This window comes from Haematobia irritans, chromosome 5, assembly GCF_050003625.1.
Source record: "Haematobia irritans isolate KBUSLIRL chromosome 5, ASM5000362v1, whole genome shotgun sequence".
Lineage (NCBI taxonomy): Eukaryota > Metazoa > Arthropoda > Insecta > Diptera > Muscidae > Haematobia > Haematobia irritans.
Window position 1 is genome coordinate 75,798,979 of NC_134401.1, and position 21,455 is coordinate 75,820,433.

The 21,455-nt window shown below is 35.0% G+C and overlaps 1 protein-coding gene across 4 annotated transcripts in view; it reads left to right on the plus strand.

Moving 5' to 3' along the window:
- Positions 1-21,455, plus strand: part of Ttd14 (TRPL translocation defect 14) — a 160,106-nt gene that overhangs the window by 51,571 nt on the left and 87,080 nt on the right. For 2 of the 4 annotated variants that reach the window (XM_075313490.1, XM_075313492.1), the window contains exons 3-5: positions 15,647-15,684; positions 15,769-15,806; positions 19,573-19,704. In XM_075313490.1, the coding sequence (XP_075169605.1) occupies positions 15,647-15,684; positions 15,769-15,806; positions 19,573-19,704 (208 nt within the window). The remainder of the gene's footprint in view (positions 1-15,646; positions 15,685-15,768; positions 15,807-19,572; positions 19,705-21,455) is intronic. The other 2 variants (XM_075313493.1, XM_075313494.1) reach the window with 1 other exon arrangement.

The following is a 21,455-nucleotide window of genomic DNA, read 5'->3' on the forward strand; positions in this document are numbered from 1 at the left end:
CAAGTTTCTGCACAACTCAATCTTGTGGCATTTGGAACATTTTCCATTGAACTTCTTTTTCTTACTGAACTTCCTTGTTGAAAACGCTGTCTTATCATCCACATTGTCATCGCTTCGATCTGCCATCTTTGCCTCTTCAGATATTAACCGCTCTTTTACCAAATTCAAATCCAGTTTTCCGTCATTCATGTTTTGCAATGCTGTGACTAGAGGATCCTATTTCTCTGAAAGAGTTAGAAATAACTGAGCCAAAATATCGGAATATTGTATCGTAGCCCCGGCAAGTTTTAATTGTCTCACCAAATTGTCAAATGCAAGGATATGAGATACAGTGGTATCACCTTAATTCATTCTGAGTTTGGCAAATTTCTTCCACAAAAGAAGCTGGTTTAGAACAGATTTCGAGTTATGTAAACGGCTCCACATCTTTTTTGCGGTTTCCCTTTCTCGTATGAAATCTAAACAATGTACGAAACTTACAATCCTTTCTTTAGCTTTCTGTTCCTTTTTCATAAAATCTGCTCTGGCAGATCCTTCATTTGCAGGATCGCCGGTTAGAACGTCCATCAATTTTAGCGAGTTCAGATGTATTTTTACCCGGAACTGCCAATCGGCGAATCCATATCCTTTGAACTGAGGGAATCCGTGTGTCTCCTTTGCGTAGCCCATAACCTTTTGTAATTGAAACACTCACGAATTTATAATTATATATATATTTATTCTCTATACGGGGTTTTAGACAAAATATTTTAAACGTAAAAACCATTTAAAAAATTCAAGGCTTATTTCGATTCAGAAATATTAAAAAAAAAAACAATTGATTGTAACAAGCAAAAACAATAGAAAAGGAAGATTAGAAAATGGGCGACGTCATACCAAAAGTTGCATTTACGGTGTTCGATACATACACGTTCGTTCATTTTTAATTTGCAATATTTTTTGTTAAAAACTCACAAATGATGTTAAATTTTGTGTAAATAATAATGAGAAACTTTTGACCGATTGTTCTACGTCATTCCCTGATATAAATTTCTTTTTATTCTTAGTTTAATTTGTGGAACAAAAAATCATAAACGACACGTTTGCATCGAACGCCGTCAATGGTTTGATACCCTCTGCTGCCATTTTCCCATCTTCATCTTCCATTGTTTTTGGTAACAAGTATTACAATATTAAAAAATTTTCTTTATTAGTTAACTTAGAACTACAAATTTTAATCTAACATAAAGAGAACTATAGATACTAAAGGTCTGCACAAAAGATTATAGATTTGAGGAAGATGGGAGATTGGCTTGCGTCATACCAAATGTTGCATTTACCAGATTAGTTTAATACATGTTTGTAATTTTTTTGGTTGCTTTTCGTTTTTTGTTTTTATTTTTTAAATGAAAAATTTAATTTTCTTAATGAAACAATGTTAAATTTTAGGCAACAAAAAAAATACATTTTCCCCTTTATGGAAATTTATTTCTTGCTCTTAATTTCTTTTTATTTGCATTTTAATGCTATGTCAATAACATACTTGTCGTATACGCGTTTAGTTCGAGTATTAAACTAATGTGGTAAATGGTTTGATGTGCTCAGTAGCCAATCTCCCATCTTCCTCTTCTATATTCTTGGGTTTGGGTTCGATTGCCTTTTGCTGTGTTTGTGTTTTCAAGCCATGCTGCCGTCGAACGAGGTATTTGTTCGGTTTGTTTAGCGAAGCGCTGATGTTCTGCATGTTCTATAAAAATCCAAGCCATTTGAAATCGCTTTCAAGCATACTTGTGCAGACCTTTAATAGATACTAGAGGTCTGCACAATTCCATTTGTAAATGAAGAGTACACGTGTACTTGCTACATGAGTACATCTATTTGAGAGAGCCGCACAACAATTGGTACACATGTTGATGAATACCAAAAGCCACGAGTAACTACTCTGATGTCTTCACTACCAACAAACACATATTCCTCTTTCTCTCTTATTGAAGTGTACTCAGAGTGATCACGTCGAGTATGTTGCGAGAACAAAAATTTCATAGATTACTCCATGTACCACGTGCAGTTTCAGAAATAAAAAAACAGTTACTCTCCATAATATATGTTTTCTTTTTCTCAAGTACTTGCATTTTTATTGTTCCTTTTTTTCGGAACACATATTTTTTCGGATAAGTACTTGGTGGTATTTGACAAGCAAGTGTTCTCTTCACTTCACTACTTGCGCTCTGAGAGAAAGATAGTGTATTTACTATATTCGACAGCGAATTGCATACCTGTAGTGAAAAGTTATTCGATGCAGACCTTTAATAGATACAAAGCCTTAAGCTCCGATTAAAAAGTTAATTGTATCAACAAATTTGTTAATTAAAAAATTCAATTTCAATCAACTTTTTAACCCTTGAAAGTCATCGTTATATTTTGTACACCAACGTCATCCTTCGTTATTTTGACTACGGCTTATTTCAAGTCTATAATTTTCAACATGAGCAAAAATGAGAGCCAAAATTGAGTTAATTTTCTTATTCAATTTGTTTTTAATTAGTATGAAAATAAAATCCCTAAAATTGTTGAATTAGTATAACTTACGCGTCATCATTTTGATGAAGGATGACTGTCCTGGGTTAATTGGAAAAATAAATATATGTGCAAAAATTTTTTCATTTCTCTTTTGGATGAAAATAACGGTACTTAAAATTTTTCTTTCTAACGATGTTTATCACCCTCTATGCTACGATTATCATTAGCGATTTTGTCGCTAGACACCAATTCGATGTACCGTTATATGAAATTTGTAATGAAAGTTAGAAGTTCAATAGCAAATTATTATATGTGCATTGTACATCATTTACATTTTTTTTTTCGCTGGAGAGTGCACAGATTCATTACAGCAACCTAATCTACATTTATGTTTTTTTTTATACCCTCCACCATAGGATGTATTAACTTTGTTATTCCGTTTGTAACACATCGAAATATTGCTCTAAGACCCCATAAAGTATATATATTCTGGGTCGTGGTGAAATTCTGAGTCGATCTGAGCATGTCTGTCCGTCTGTTGAAATCACGCTAACTTCCGAACGAAACAAGCTATCGACTTGAAACTTTGCACAAGTAGTTGTTATTGATGTAGGTCGGATGGTATTGCAAATGGGCCATATCGGTCCACTTTTACGTATAGCCCCCATATAAACTGACCCCCAAATTTGGCTTGCGAATCCTCTAAGAGAAGCAAATTTCATCCGATCCTGCTGAAATTTGGTACATGGTGTTGGTATATGGTCTTTTACAACCATGCAAAAATTGGTCTACATCGGTCCATAATTATATATAGCCCCCATATAAACCGATCCCCCGATTTGGCTTGCGGAGCCTCTAAGAGAAGCAAATTTCATCCGATCCGGCTGAAATTTGGTACATAGTGTTAATATATGGTCTCTAATGATCATGCAAAAATTGGTCCACATCGGTCCATAATTATATATAGCCCCCATATAAACCGATCACCAGATTTGACCTCCGGAGCCTCTTGGAAGACCAAAATTCATCTGATGCAGTTGAAATTTGGTACGTGATGTTCATATATGGCCTCAAACACCCATGCAAAAATTGGTCGAAATCGGTCCATAATTATATATAGGCCCTATATAAACCGATCCCCAGATTTGACCTACGGCGCCTCTTGGAAGAGCAAAATTCATCCAATTCGATTGAAATTTGGTACGCGAAGTTAGTATATGGTATCCAACAACCATGCAGGAATTGGTTCATATCAGTCCATAATTATCCCCAGATCCCCAGATTCCCAGATTTGATCTCCGGTGCCTTTTGGTGGTCCATATCAGTCCATAATCATATATAGCCCCCATATTTTGGTTTTGGAGCCTCTTGGAGGAGCAAATTTCATCCGAGTCAGTTGAAATTTGGTACATTGTGCTAGTATATGGCCGTTAAAAACCATGCCTAGCTAGGTCCATATCGGTCTATAATTATATATAGCCATCAGATAAATCGATCCCCAATCACACAAAAATTGGTCCATATCAAGTTCATAATTGTATATAGCCCCTATATAAGCGACCCCCATATTTCAATTCTGACTCTCTACGTATTGTCTAATATATTCCACGTATGGACTAACTCACAATTTAGAAAACGATGTTAAGAAGTCTTAAGATACCACAACCCCAGTAATTCGATTGTGGATGACAGTCTTTCGTAGAAGTTTCTACTCAATCCATGGTGGATGGTACATAAGATTCGGCCTGGCCGAACTTACGGCCGTATATACTCGTTATGTATTCAGAAGAAATTTAGTGCAAATGTTTAATATTTAGTGAAAAATGCCTCGGGGAAGTGAACTTTCAGAGGAAGAACGTGGAAAAATTATCGGAATGGACCTAGCTGGCAAAAAATTGGAGAAATTGCATCGGCGACAAATCGACACCGCAATACGATTAGCAATTTTTTTAAAAATCCCACAAACTATGGTTGTGTTAAACGCAGTGGGTGCATTCCAACCGTAGACCAAAGGACAAAGCGACATATTCGCCAACATGTTGCCAATGAAAATATGAGCTACAGCGAAACAAAAGTAGAATGTGTGTTTGAATGTGACTATACAACGAACATAGCAAATTATCAAGCACGATATAGGACTAAAATACGATAAAATTCCTAATCCGCGGTTAACACTAGAGGTCTGAATCGAATAACTTTTCACTACATGTATGCAATTCGCTGTCGAATATAGTACATACACTGTCTTTCTCTCAGAGCGCAAGTAGTGAAGTGAAGAGAACACTTGCTTGTCAAATACCACCAAGTACTTATCCGAAACAATATGTGTTCCTAAAAAAAGGAAAAATAAAAATGTAAGTACTTGAGAAAAAGTACAACATGGATTCTCTTCACTTCACGTGGTACCACAAGTACACGCAAAAAAATAATTCTTTCCTCCCAAACGAAATTTTAGACAAACAAAGTTCGTTTCCCATTTGCTTTTCGTTGGAAGGAAGTGTATTTGGAAGAAAAGTATATACTTTTTGTGATAAACGTTTATTCTTTTCCAGGATGTAAAAACAATTTCATAAAGACTAACTAAAAAAAATTTCCTGGCTAATTGCTTTTTCCCTCACATCTGTCTCACTTCCACGTAATTTAGCACCTTTTTCTGTAATACAAACAATGTAGAAGAAATTATATGATTTGATACATTTTTAATTTTTTTGTTTACCTTTCGTGTGGACGGAGAATCGAACCTCGGACCATGCAATTTGTAAGCCCACACTGAGCTATGTAGCCGTTATTGTCATCAATGGACAATTACCCATATAAGTTATATTTATATAGCATAGCTTGCGGCGCCCACGAGCCGATTTTATTTAACAGAAAAATACATTTAGTTGGGCACCGTGGAGCAGTGGTTGCTACGTCCGACTTGCATGTCAAGGGTCGTGGGTTCGATCCCTGCTTCGACCAAAGGTTTTTTATTAATATCAACATTACATTCTACTATATTAAATTTTTACTATGAACTGTAAAATGTGTCTTATTAAAGACCAAAAGTCAGAAAAGAACAGTGTTTGATATAAACGAAATGGACTGTGTTGTTGGTTCAAAAATAACTTTTTTTATTGAAAAACTAACAATGTTGTAACAAACGAATTTTTTTGGTGATAAAAGTGTATACTTTTCAAAGCAATTCAAAAAAACTCTAACAAAAGAAAAACGTTTTCGGTACACGTTTTCCAAACGTTTTTTTTTTCTTTGCGTGTATTCCTTAGTTATGTGCGAAGCAAAACTTTCCATTATTATTAATCATAGATATGTATGTATGTCACATATTTCATATATTTATGTATGTCACACACTTATCTTAACGTTTGCCGTTCTTTATATCAATCCGAAAACATATATTATGGAGAGTAACTGTTTTCTTGTATTTCTGAAACTGCACGTGGTACATGGAGTACTCTATGAAGTTTTGTTCTCGCAACATACTCGACGTGATCACTCTGAGTACACTTCAATAAGAGAGAAAGAGGAATATGTGTTTGTTGGTAGTGAAGACATCAGAGTAGCAACAAGAAGTTACTCGTGGCTTTTGTTGTTCATTAAAATGTGTACCAATTGTTTGCGACTCTCTCAAATAGATGTACTCATTTAGCAAGTACACGTGTACTCTGCATTTACAAATGGAATTGTGCACACCTCTAGTTAACACAACACCATAAAAATGCTCGTATTTCTTTTGCTGAAAAATACAAGTTTTGGGACGAAGAGTTCGAAACGGTTATATTTGGCGACGAAAAGGAATTCAATTTGGATGGTCCTGATGCCCATCACAAATATTGGAGAGGTTCTCTGTACCCTCGTCAAACTTGCTATAAACGCACCCACGGGGGTGGATCTGTTATGGTATGGGCAGCTATTGGAACACGAGGAAAATCTAAAATATGTTATGTCCCCACTAAAATGAACGCAGAGATATATGTCAATTTATTGGAGAACAATTTAATAGAGTTTGCAGATGAGTTATATGTTGAAGTTTAGACTTTGCAACAAGATAATGCGCCCATCCATGCTGCACGCCACACAAAAAACTTTTTTAAGTCTCGTGACATACCTTTACTGGACTGGCCAGCGCTACGTCCCGATCTAAATCCTATAGAAGATCTCTGGGGCATATTATCCGCTAAGATATTTGCGAAGTCCAAGCAATACACAACACCCAAAAAGTGCAGTCTGCAATTTCGGCAGAATGGGAAAAAAACGATATGGCAACTCTGAAAAACTTGGTATGTCTATGCCTCACCGATTACAGCAAGTTCTAATAAATAAGGGCAATACTATATCGTATTAGTTAATGAAACTATCTTAATTTTATTTTGACATATAGCTAAAATATAATTTTTACACATATAAATATTTTCTATGACTAAAAATTTAAGTATGTATTTTCTGTCAAAGCAAACGCTAAGTAAAGATTTTGTTTATGTATTTTAGTAACGTACAAAAGTGTAAAAAAAAAAAATAAAAAAATGTTTTCAATAAAAGTTCTTTATAAGACTAGAACATAAATTTACACGTTGCACATATAATTTATTTACGGAGGTATTTTCGCACAATATTATCGCTCATTGGATTTGTTGATGATTAAAACCACCTGATAATTGTTTGCTACCTCCAGCAAGTTTTTACAGCTAAAAAGATGGTGTAAACGAAGTACTTCCAGTTAAAATTTGTGATAGAAATCAAAATTTATCGAGTACGCAAACGGAGCTAATATAGATACAATTAAATTAATATGCATTTTAAGCGATATCAAAATCAAAAATGTGACTTTTGATACAAAAATTGTTTAGCTTGTTTGAATGAAGAAATTTAAAAAGCCCAAAAAAAAAAAATGTCACTTTGTTTCATCCATATTTTATATTACACTTCCTATTATCTAATTTTTACAATTTGAATAATTTTTTCGCTCCGACCAGGGGTTGAACCTGGGTTTGTTGGTACCATAACAGAACGCCATAGCACACTCAGCCACAAACGCCATTGAACAAAGCGTCGAAACGTCAATTCAAATGTTTGTGATATAATCTTAATACGACACCGCGGAATAACATTCTAACTGCTTCTCGAGATGTTCTTCATTAGTATGAATGCACAAATAAGAAACGCAGGTTCAAATCTCACCAGCGGCAATTTTTTTATCAAATATATTTCTAAAAAAGTATTTTTTATGTTATACATCGTTTTTATTTTTTATTTTCGGCATATATTTTCGTATAAATATTTGTATTTGTCCATAAAAAATCAACAAACAATTTTAAATTCTCATAAGTTGCAAAATCTTCTCAAAAGAACTTCCATGGAAGCGAAAAAGTCAAACGGCACAGGTTCAAATCCCACCAGGGATGATATTTATTTTTCATTATTTTTTTACTTTTTTATTAATCAAAAGGACTGCATCGGAAGTTGAAAAAAATCGATTGGAGATTCTGGAATGCGCTTTAAAAGAAATGTTTGTGGAACAACTTCCAATTTTTTTGCTGGGCTGGTGATGGGGATATAATAAGTTTGTCATTCTAAGACGATATAACCATGTCCGCCTGTCCATCAGAAGTGGGATAAGCCCAAATTCTTCTCAAAACGATGGAAAATCTTCGAAGCCTTACTGTGAAACAATTACAGGCAAAATGCAGAGATCTAGGAATTGCAACTTCTGGGAAAAAGAAGTTAATCGAGAGAATTGGAAATCATGAATTCAAAGGATTCCCGAACACGAATGAAATGGATCAACGAGTACAACATCTGGAGGATCTTGTGACAAGCATGAGAGCGCAAATTGATGATTATAGGTCAGCAAATTTCAATCCATCATGTGCGTCATCGCCTCAACCACCATTCCTAACACCGGAACAACGACAACCAGTAAGTAGTGTGGTCAACGGCACACGGCAGGCGACTACAACGACAACTACAATTGGAGATATTGTGGTACCAACGATGCCTCAGACGGAGGCGGTACTAACGAATGTTCCATACGATTACCCAATGGATCAAAACGTGCCAGGTGCAAATGTTGTAACAACGATACCCCAGACAAATTTGCTACCGTCGACGTCATACGGATGCAAGCAAAGTTTTTGTACGACCAACGGCAACATTACACGATCGGTATACAGCCACCAATATACATCAGGTGCAACACATGTTAACCACGGAACGGGACAAACCATATATGCTGCACCACCGGTTTGTATACCACCATCTCAATTTGTTAATACTCAAACTTTGGGTGCACGACATACTTGGTATGCCCACGATTTTTTACAACCCACCACGATTATGCATCCATTGCCAACATTTGCTACGACAGCTCAAGTACCGTGCCAGTTTAACAATACGAATCCTATAGTGCAAAATAGCCCGTACGGACATGTAAAGGATATTATATCTTTATTACCGGATTTCAATCCAGCGTCAAATGAGTCATTAAATTGAGTACAATTTGTAAAACGAGTTGAATTATTGAAAGCAGCATACGGCTGGAGTGACCAAGCAGTGATATTTACAGTGCAACAGAAAATGCAAGGACCAGCGAATTATTGGGTCGATTCATTACAGGAAATATTTTTAACATGGTCACAGTTTACTAATAAATTTCTTGCAGATTTTGCTTATGCTGAAAACGCAGCTGATATTCATATCAAGATATCACAGACGATACGTAGTTCACACGAAACACCACAGGAGTACTATTTCAAAATGTACGCTATGGGGAGAAAAGGCAGTTTGTCTGATCCAGCTATAGCACGGCACATTGTGAATGGTATAAACGACCTCGACCTTAAACGGAAAATATCAAATGAATACTCTACTTGTAACCAGCTTTTGAAAGATATCAACGTTTATTGTAATTACAACGGGATAAAGATTTCAAGTGGCACTGTGACTAGGCCGAAACGCTATGTCCACGAAAATCCAACGTCGGAGGATGCCATCAAGAAGACTGGTGAACAAACAACAGCCAAGGTGAAGTGTTACAATTGCTCCAAATTTGGACATTATTCGAATAAATGCCCCGAACCACAACGAAAAGAACGCTGTGCAAAATGTAATTGAACATCACATCGAACCGAGGATTGCAAATCACAACAAAACGCGAATGTAAACAAATTAAAAGATGACATGACAAAACCTGGTGTTAATTTATGCAAAGCCGTTCACATAAACGATATTGACGCCGAAGCTTTTATCGACTGTGGTAGTGATCGCAGTCTAATAAGAAAACGACTTTCTTTGAATGTTGGTGACGTCGTACAATGTGATTTGGTATTGAAAGGATTCGCGGGTGGAGAATATAAGTGCGTTGGAAAAGTGATGGTAAAATTAACGATCGATAATGCCGAGTTTGATGCAGAATTATTTGTGGTTGATGAAGATTTGTTACCTTGGGATATTCTTATTGGATGGGTTCTAAGGATGGGTTATCACCAAATTGAGATTAAGGAGGATTCTCGAAAGTATACGGCTTTCGTAACAAACGACGGACATTACGAATTCAACCGCATGCCATTTGGACTTGTGAATGCTCCGGCAGTATTTCAGTCGGTTATGAATAGTATTGTTGCGATGATGAATCCTGGTGAAGTCTTAGTTTATCTAGACGATATAGTAATTCCAAGCAAAACGATAGATGAAGGAATTGAGCGATTGGAAAAATTTTTGGAAATTATTGAGAAATGTGGTCTCACGTTACGCATGGAAAAATGTGTTTTCCTGGCCGACGAAATTTTGTATCTTGGCCACAAAATAAGTAAATTTGGAATAGAGCCTGATGAAGTAAAAAACGACAGCTGTAAAGAATTTTAAGATTCCAACGAACGTTACCGAGGTACGCCGATTTTTGGGATTGACTGGATTCTTCAGAAAATTTGTGGAAAATTATTCCCAAATTTCTCGTCCTTTAACCGATTTAACAAAGAAGGATTCTGTGATTTTTGAATGGAATTCAAAACATCAGGAGGCGTTTGACAAATTAATCTCCGTTCTTTGTAATGCGCCAGTGTTAGCAATTTTTGATTTCAGTGCTGAACATGAGATTCACACCGATGCGAGTAGCGTTGGACTTGCAGGCGTTTTATTGCAACGTGGTACGGACGAGCGATTACCCCCAGTGTTTTATTATAGTCGTCACTGCACTGAGGCAGAGAGTAAATACCACAGTTATGAGCTCGAAGTTCTCGCCGTAGTCGAAACGTGGGAACGATTCCGAATTTATCTTCTTGGGAAAAGATTCCGTCTCATAACTGATTGCGCCGCCATAACTAAGTCAAAACGACAAAACAATTGGTACCAAGAATCGCACGTTGGTTTATGAGATTGATGGAATATGATTGTGAGTATGTACATCGCGAAGGTTCTCGAATGACACATGTTGATGCCCTTAGCCGATCGCCAGACGAACCTCCGAAGGAAACAGAGACAGCAGAGTTTATAATGAACATCGAATGTGGAAGCGCGGACTGGCTACTGAGCATGCAATTACAAGATTCGAAATTAAGCAACATAATTGGCGTTTTGAAAAGTATAAAGAAATCGGACCAAGCGAACCAATTCGAAACCGATTACTGTCTACAAAATCATCGTTTGTATCGAAAAACCATGAATGGGTTACGATTTGTACTACCGAAGAATATTCGTTGGCGAATTTGTAAAACTTGTCATGATGACATTGGAAACTTTGGTCTGGTGAAAACGTTAGAAAGAATTCAGCGGACGTTTTGGTTTGAAAGGATGCGAAAATGTGTACGAGAATATATTGCCGCATGCACGGAATGTTATTATAACAGGGCAAAATGAGGTAAGCCTGAGGGAGAGTTGCATTGTGATGAAGTAGAGCCTCTTCCATTTCGAAAAATACATATTGACCATCTAGGACCGTTTACTAAGAGTATTGGCGATTTCAGATGCATTTACAAAATATCTCGTGGTAAAAGCAGTTAGAAGTACAAAGACAGCTCCAGTACTCAACGTTTTAAATGAATTATCAAGTTATTTTGGCCTTCCCCGACGTGGCACAGCTTTCACTTCCAAGAGTTTTGAGGAATATTGCAAATGCAACAATATAAGGCATGTTAAGGCAGCTGTGCGTACACCAAGGTCGAATGGGCAAGTAGAACGCGCCAATCAGATAATTCTTTCGTATCTTAGAACTGCCGATAATGAACCGAGGGACTGGGATATAGATTTGCACAATCTACAGTGGGCAGTTCCCAACGAAACTCTACATCCGGATTTAGTCCAAACGAATTAATATTTGATTTTGAGCCGATCGATTTAGTACGAAACCGAATCGCTGCTGCTATTCAAGATGATTTGCCTAATGAAATCAAGGTCCCAATCGAAGAAAAGAGAAGACTTGCTATGGTCAACATCGAAAAAGAAAGAAACAACGATTTAACGAAAGACATCGATCACCAGCCATTTATAAAGAAGGATATCTCATCGTGTTAGAGAACGAGCCACAAGCGACTGGTGACTCCAGGAAACTTGAGCCGAAGTATCGTGGCCCTTACATTATTTCTCGGGTGCTTGAGAACGACAGATATCTCGTCGAAGATATCCCTGGAATGCAGATAAGTCCACGAAAGTTTTGCTCAGTCTTTAGCTCTGATAAAATGAAACGGTGGTGTCGAGATGCTCCTGAATTGGCCTTCCAGGACGATGAGGACGCTGAGGACAGCTTTATGTCAGGATTGGCCGAACTGTCAAGTACGAAATAATCATCGCTGAGATGGTGCAACTCTGTGCTGTCAGATTGGAATAAAACCGTCAGTAGAGAAGGAGAGAAGAAGCTACGAGAGCGTCAACAACGAATTGAGTCACGTACACATATTCTTGTGAAATTGAATTACTTTATTAATTGTTTTACTTAAGATAAAAACATTAGTTTATATTAAAAATACATTTGGGAATCCACGTTTATTAATTTTGGTGATTGTTTTCATCAAACGGCCATTACCTTGACAAATGGATCTATCGCCCTGCAATTTTGCACAGATTCGTCTTTTGTTTGCAGGCAGGTGATATCTAGAGGTATTTGAGGACCACAAATAGGTGTGCCGAAAATGGTGCCTATCGGTCCATGTATAGCCCCCCATATAGACCGATCTCCGATTTGCCAGATATAGGTGATCCACTATCGGGGCTATAAATAGCCGATATCTGGCGACACTATATCTCAAATACTGTACATGAGACTTTATTTTTAATTTTAATTTTTTATCCTCCTCAGTATGTCCAACTGGCTTTTTATCTGGTCAGTTCACCAAGAGTCGTTTCCCAGATATGGACGATACAATATCGGGGCTATATATAACCGATATCTGGTGGCGCTATATCTCAAATACTGTACTGTACTCGCATCGTTTTAAGACAAAGTTGTGTTTTGATGCGTTCCACAAGTTAAATTCGTCCTACAAAGTTAAATTCATTCCACAAATTTGAATTTTGTTTAGCCGAGACACAAACCACGAATTTAACTCGCGAATTTATCTTCACGCTCTTCTATAGTTCCAAATATCAGACATTTCTGTTCAGATTATGATAAAACTCCCACACGATTTTTGGCCGAATACCGAAGCTTCGGTCGAGCTCTACTGCGTTTTTTTATTCATAATAATAAAAAATATCTCGAAAAGTAGTTAGAACGTTATACCTTTGTGTCATATTACGTTCGTATCCTAAACGTTTAAATAGAAGTTTTTATAAAGCAGAACATCTCAGTGTGCTACGTCTGGTGCCACCATTGCCAGGTTCAACCAACGTTCGAAGCAAAAAATAAAAAAGTTGATCAAAATCATAAGAAAATTTTGTGATAATATTTTTCTCTCTCTTTTTTACTTAAAATCCAATGCAAAGGATCGTAAAACGGAGTACCGGAACGGATTTCGCACAGTGGTCAAAGTTGTATAAAATCACACAGAAAATAATTTTCAATTTGCCGGTTTCTGAATTTATTGTCTAATGATATCTAATGAATTTGAAAAGTACCTATCCAGTGATGGTAATTTCATTTTGGACGTCGTGGTTCCAAAGTTCGTGGTTTTCGCACAGTGGTAAAAAAATTGATAAAATTGCCAAATTAAAGTTGAATTTAAAATTTCTGGTTTGTGTCTCGGCTAAGACATTTGCTGCAATGTTAAATTAAATTAATTTTTCCCCGAACAAAATGCATGTTCGGGAAAAAATTATTTTCACGATAAAATTCACGATCCCGCAAAATTCACGTTTCGGATAGAACTCAGAAAATAAACAAAAAAATTAACCTTAGAATGATGACGTCAAGACACTTAACACGATCAACAATAGCGTTTTGTACATTTCCAAATTTAACACAAATATCCCCACTAAGACCAACTTTACTAAACCAAATTCTTGACATTGTAAATCATACTTTGCCCACTTTGACGGACTTGGAGATGCTGTATATCATCAGCATAGAGCTCGACCGAAGCAGGTTTTTTTTGCCGAAGCCGATGTTCGGCAAAAAAGCACTAATCGGCCGAAGCCGATTATTTTCCTCCAATTTGTAATTAAAGAAATTTGGTGTGTTTAGTTCAATATTAGAATATTTTTTCAACAAATGCATAAATACAACAATAAAAGGTAATTCAGTCTAGTAGTTTGATACTATAATGACAAAAAATGATTTTATATATATATTTTTTTGTACTGGGAGTTTTGACCGAGACAAATTGAACACTTGGACAAATCAATATCAAATAAATTATTCAAAAAGCTTCGGCTTCGGTTAATCGGCCTCTTGACGCCGAAGGCCGATTTGTGGCCGATTATCGATTTTTGGCCGAATGCCGAAGCCGATGCTTCGGTCGAGCTCTACATCAACAAATGCAAATGTAGACTATTTGGACTCCGCACAACGACCGCCACTACTAACATATTGAAACCGTTTCAAAAGGTACATCCACTAACTAACCAACAAGAAGAAGAGGAAAATTGTACTCGCATGATATAAATCATAAGGTTTTAAGATTATGAACACGGCTTGTTATTTTTACCGCCCACGGTGTAATTGTATCGTTGTCAGATTGACATCATATATTCTTCGATTGATACGATATTTGTGTCTGTCTATTCACGATTATTTCTAGTAGAGGTCTGCATCGAATAACTTTTCACTACATGTATGCAGTTCGCTGTCGAATATAGTACATACACTGTCTTTCTCTCAGAGCGCAAGTAGTGAAGTGAAGAGAACACTTGCTTGGCATATACCACCAAGTACTTATCCGAAACTATATGTGTTCCGAAAAACAAGGAACAATAAAAATGTAAGTACTTGAGAAAAAGTACAACATGGATTATCTTCACTTCACGTGGTACCACAAGTATTTCTCAGTTATGTGCGAAGCAAAACTTTCCATTATTATTAATCATAAATATGTATATATGTCACATATTTCATATATTTATGTATGTCACACACTTACCTTAACGTTTGCCGTTCTTTATAACAAACCGAAAACATATATTATGGAGAGTAACTGTTTTTTGTTAGAGTACTCTATGAAGTTTTGTACTCGACGTGATCACTCTGAATACACTTCAATAGGAGAGAAAGAGGAACATGTGTTTGTTGGTAGTGAAGACATCAGAGTAGTAACAAGAAGTTAGTTAGTTTCTATGTATAAAAAGTTAAACATTTTCAAAATTGATTGCTAATGATAAATGGAGAGATTTTCACAACTTTATGAATTGGCAGTAACTTTAGAATGATACTATCATTTAAGAGGGTCAATGAGGTGTAAAGTAGTAAAACACTGGTGAAGCATATTTTCTCAGATGCGAAATCGCCCTAAGGTTTTTAATGTACGAAAGAATGCTTAGATTTATTTTGTATGGGAAAATTCTTACATGCTACATAAACGATTTATATTTCGTATAAAGAAGAGTGTATTTTATAGATTTGAATGCCATATAACACCTAAGTGTTTTGGTCACTAGGATTACAATTACATGCTTAGTTATTATATGCTTTAGTTAATAATTCTCCATAAATATTCATTGATTTGCTATATTAAATAGAAAATATATTTTATAACAATTTCAATTAAGAAAATATTCATATTTTTAGGTGTTCAGAGTACCTGAAACTGCTACGGTTCTACTCAGGTAAAATTTACGACTCCTAATCTCCTAATTAATGTAATTTAATTTTTTTTTGTCCATTGCAAATGTTTTACAATATGCTTACAGTGGTGGTGTAAAGTTCTCCGATCTCACTGAAAAAGAAGGTAATTTTTTATTTTCCCCCTATACATTTTCGTATGCTTTGTTATTAACCACTAGAATTAAGAAAGCTTTATCTTATTATATAAGACATATAAAGACCAAGCAATGCTGCGTGAGATTAAATAAAAGTGAGGTCGTTGATCGTTAAATTTTTATATATTAGTCTTTTAAAAATACCAATCTAATATTTAAAAAATTAGTAAAAACTTTGCTCAATTAAAAGACTTTTTTAGTTCAGATTAGTAGCATTTGAATACAGAACGTAAGCTAATAAAATAAGTAAAATAAGTTTTGTAGATTTTCGAAATCTTCTGTAAATACAATCGAAGCCTATTGTAATGAAAAATATAGTTTCTGGAGCATTCATTATAATCACGGTATCAGCAATCGAAAGGTATATAGACAACTAGTCTGCTAAAACCAGCATTCGGTATGTGATATTAAATTTTTTTACTTCGATATGTGATGTTACATTTTGTACTTCTATTTCAGTAGACTTCTTGCTTTTAGCAGACTTTTCTGCTGAGTTTACTAACAAACTTCTTTGGGTGTAGGATATATTGCTTTCGTTATATGTTGAAAACAATTCTCACTGCATTGTAATGTTATTGTTTGTAAGCAAGAAGGTAATGTTAGAAATTAAAAATGACCGACAGATCTTTAGTTGTTAACACAAGCTTTATTGAAACAAAAGTGAGCGCGAAAAATAATGATTGTACTGAATAATGACATAAAAGAAAAGAGTGATGAGAGAGTAATTATGACATTTTTCTATTAGTGTACATATGGTTATTCTATAAACTACTGTCTGTGGTGGTAAAGTGAATGCAAATAGAACTTGAAAAGGTATTAGCTTATTTTCTCATGAACCAACACGTACATGAGGGTAGTCTTGGCCCAACTAAGATCAGGCAAGTGCAGCCGCCTCAATTCCTACTTATCAGTGATTGATAGCAGCGTGGCTGACGTGTGTCCCATCTGTAACCAAGGGCCACATGACACTCGTCACCTTTTCGCTCGCCCAGCTAAGCCTACCCGTCTCACCACCAGATCACTCTGGACACACCCCACCTAGTCGCAGAGTTCCTTGATCTGCCTACTAATTGAACTGCATAAGCATAGAACTAAATGGATGAAACTACATTAAAAACTGTTACAACAACCTTATTTTCTAATTTAATTGTAACGTACAAAGATTTATATATTCTCAGCTTTGACAAGAGTTCAAAAGAACGTTTTCAATCACATGTACAATGTATTTCAATTTTAGATCTTCACTGCGTTTTGAGTATACAGACTATTCATTAAATAGAGTTTCGACTGTATGGATTTACAATTGATTTGAAATATAAATTAACTTATGGGCGCATACTAAGAAAATGTTCCACTTTTGCATATTTTCACAATGCTTAAAAAAAGCATTATGGATTAAAAAAAAAATTAAGTTTTGTTTCCTTCCCGGATTAAAAAATAAAAAGTCTTTTGGTACAGCTAATCATATTGATTAACCCAGTACACGCAGAGAATAAACACGTTTGTGGCAAACATATTCTAAAGAAAATAGTTACCGATATACATTTGCAACAGAAATTATATATTTTAGTTAACTCAAATGTGCAACTTCGTTGCGGTATAGATCAAGTCTTATACGAATCAGTAAAATCCCTCATGCTGTAAGTAATTCATTATATGAAATAAAATTTTTTTCAATGTCGAAATGACAAAATCATCAGAATATGATCGATTTTGTGTGCGGCGTTTGACACTCAATTTTTGCCAACAGAGCTTGTGGTTTGACCACTGAGCCAATACAAATTTGGCTATGCGACATACATACATCACTGCAGCTTGTTAATGTGATCGATAATACATTTTTTAATATTTTACTTATCGCCGACAATTCTTAACCCTATCATGCCCGAGTTTTTTTTCGGTGTGAGTAAATTATTTTTAGTACTGAAATCGATTTCTTAATCGTGAAGTTTTAAGTCTCTCCACTACCCCCTACTAGAGATATTAGAAGTTGATCGTAAGAATCTTTACAGAGTCATTTGAGATCACCTCATTCTGTATTGAGAAAGTTTGGCCACTCATAAATATAACAGGGTGCCTATGTAGTGTGGAGACTAGAGTTCAGTGCTATTAAATGCCATGTTTTTCAAGGACAAAAAATTGTCTATTAAAAAAATTGGTAAAGTATTCTTTAGACACATTTTGTAGTGTAGTAGTCTCCGCCCACTTCACCTTGCCATCTTTATTGAGGACTTTCAAATGTGTTTGATGTCTACCAGACTCAATTCAACCTTAGAAGTGTTGCCACCGATAACCTGTGTAAGGTGTAAAGGTGGGTACAACCCATGGCGTGACTAAAAATTTTTATTTTATTACCACTATTGACCAATGTTGCTCACAAGCAAGTGAAAGTAGTGAAATATTTAGACTGCCGAACTTTATCTTTGATGGTTTGTGTTAAGTTAGGTTAGGTATAGTTGGAGCCGGATATTTCAGGTTAGACTATTCAGTCCATTGTGATAATATAGTGGTGAACTTCTCTCTTATCACTGAATGCTGCCCGATTCTATGTTTATCTCAATGACAATGTTTTGTGTTCAATCAGACTGGCAAAATATCAAATCATTTTTCAATTGTGTTCAAACCTCTCAGTAATGCTGATTTCTTAAAAAACGGCACATTTCTATAATCGGGCCATTCAGAAAAATATAATTGCTGAACTTCGTTCTGGCAGAGAAATTTGAATTGAATTTACTAGCTTTATAAAATAGTGCCGACTCCAAGTGGTCATGCCAATCAGTTTCAGGAAGCAAGAGAATACTGAATGTATGCATGTAGTTTTTGATAGTACGTCAAAGACAAGTATTAAATTAGTAGAATTTTTGATCACATTTTTCATGTTGTTCAAATTTTGGTCCTGGACAAATAGCTCATTTTCTTTTCTTCTGCCAAAAATGTGCGCTTTCTCTGTGTGTAATCTAATGTTTATTTGAAATATTTTGTTGTAACAATTTTGGATGAATTTGCAATTTTATTAGCCCATACTCCACTGTCAAATATTCTCTTCTTTCACCTAAAATTATTTTCAATATTAAATGTTTTGAGATTACGTTTGTAAAATTGGGTCTTTGGCAATAGCATAATTTAATTAAAATTAAATTGTTGACTAAATAGAAAGCCTAAATTGTTATTAATGCTTGTTATTTGTAGTTGTGAATGTAAGTGCGTACCTAGTATTGTGATGACACATACAAACTATTAGCTATGTGAAATGTTGACAATTAATTTCCATTATTTCCTATGTATATATCTTCTTTTTATTCTTTTGACTAACAGCGTTTGGTAAGGTTGTATGATGAAACAAACCTTGTCCAAAATAATGAATGTTTTGCATTATATCATAAAAGAAAACAACAATAACTGTGGTGACACAGCAATCACGCAATCCATTTATCCAATTTAAGTACTCTCTCTGAAATATATGTACGTTTATGACGACAATAACAACCGAATTGACGGGTACCCAATCTAGAATGATAAGAAATGTTTTTGGCAAAGAAATACGTTTCTATTGTATACATATATATACAAATATATATATATATAATTAAGCATTTAACATATACGTGTGTATGTGTTGATTTGTTTTGATCACATGTTTCGTAATTTTTGCGGCATATTGTTAATTTTTGTTAGATATTATTATTATTTTATTTTTTATTTTAATTCGTTTGGGGAATAATTTTGTATATTTAGCACCTCCGACACCATCAACATTTACATACAAAAATCTTCCTTTCGCCGCTCCGGAACATAGTCTTATCGATCTGACGGCATCATGCCCACGTTGTTTGGCTAACGCTGCTTCAAAACCCAATGGCAGCGAAGGTGAGTGTGTGTACGCTCTTATTGGATGCATACTACGTTACGTTCCACTGGAATATGCACTTTTGTCCGCAAATGTCAATTTTGTTCTAATGTTTTTTTCTTATTTCATCACATGTTGACGCTTAATTTATTCCAAGTGGTCATATTCACCAGAGCGCAGACCGCAATAAAAGCTTATATCATCTTGCAATAAAGTAACATTCATTCGTCTCATTGTTCACGCTATGAATTAATTTGCCAAAGTTATACACGCATCGTCTATGTATAACCTTCAGTGTACCACTGTTTCAAAATTTGCTCAATACAAGAGTTCTGATATTTGTATTACGCTTAAGTTTGCAATCCAATCAATTTAAAACAATAAATTATCCCAATAATCATCTTACATTTTTTGTTCATTGTGTAATTGCAATTTCTTTGACCAAATAACTCCCTTGGTACTTATTGTTATTCCCCTACAGGTTAGGTTAAAGTGGCAGCCCGATTAAGTTTCAGGCTCACTTGGACTATTCAGTCCATTGTGATACCACATTAACTAAAAGTACCTATTACAAATGGGCAATTCTAGTTTTAACCGATGAACCTTTTCGATTAGTTTGTTCTGTTGAACCAACCAGATTGTTCCAAAAAATATTCCCCTATACTTATTACTTAATGACGTTACGATAGGTTAGGTTTAAGTGGCAGTCTGCCGTTGGTTTTCATGATCATTATTAAATTAATGTTTTAATCAAAACAGGTAACTATTTTCAATTACTTTCTGAATTGACTTAGTGTTTTTAGTTTGATTGTCTGAAATAAATGACTTCACTTTTTTAACTTACTTTTTGACTTCTTAATGTTTCTATCTAGATTAAAATATTAATTGTACCAATTAATTTATTATTTGAAAAAAAAAAAAAAAAATCTGCTATGTGACCGTTTTCTATTTATAGAACAAAGAGTCCAAGGATTTTATTGCAAGTCGATTGTCTGAGTATATATTTATGCCAACATTTGTTAGAACATTACTTCATAGCCAATTTCCAACCACCTTTATTACTAATATTTCAGCCTGAAAAACGCTACAGCAATTAGGTAATATTTACGCGATTTTAAGCTACATGTCGTTGGATTCTGTTCTAGGTCCGTCGATACACAGAAAAAAATCATGAAACATTTCCCAATTAAAGTCTTGAATTTTTAAAAATATCAAATAAAAATTTAATTGATTCAACAAATTTCCAAAATGTTTTTTCTAAAAAATATTGGGGCAATATTTTGTTTTGCTTTTTTTTAAATCGCAAAAATCTTGGAAATCTCTGTTCCTTTTTTGTCTTTCATTCTCTCATGTTCCGAAATTCGGAATTGCAAATCGCAAATTGTCATAATTTCTTAACCCTGAATCTTATTAACTTAAATCTTGGTAATATAGTTCTCTTTAAGGAGAAGTTCAAATTAAAATTGGATTGGAGTCCGAGAGTCTCTCTTGTTTTTCGTTAAAAGAAAAAAAAAAATCTTGTGATTTGCGATTCCGAATATTGGAACATGGGGGATTATGTTCCTCTTGAATATTTGTTTTGCTAAACATTTAGATTTTTCATATTTCGTATACAAAAACATTTTGAACAAACAACTAAATCCGGCAAACCTTTTCGATGGCGAATGAGTCTTCTTAACATAGAATCATTTTTACGTTCAAAACGATTTCGGAAGAACGAATCTGAGAGTCATTTATGCCCCAAATTGGCTCTTTTTTCATTGTGTTAAAA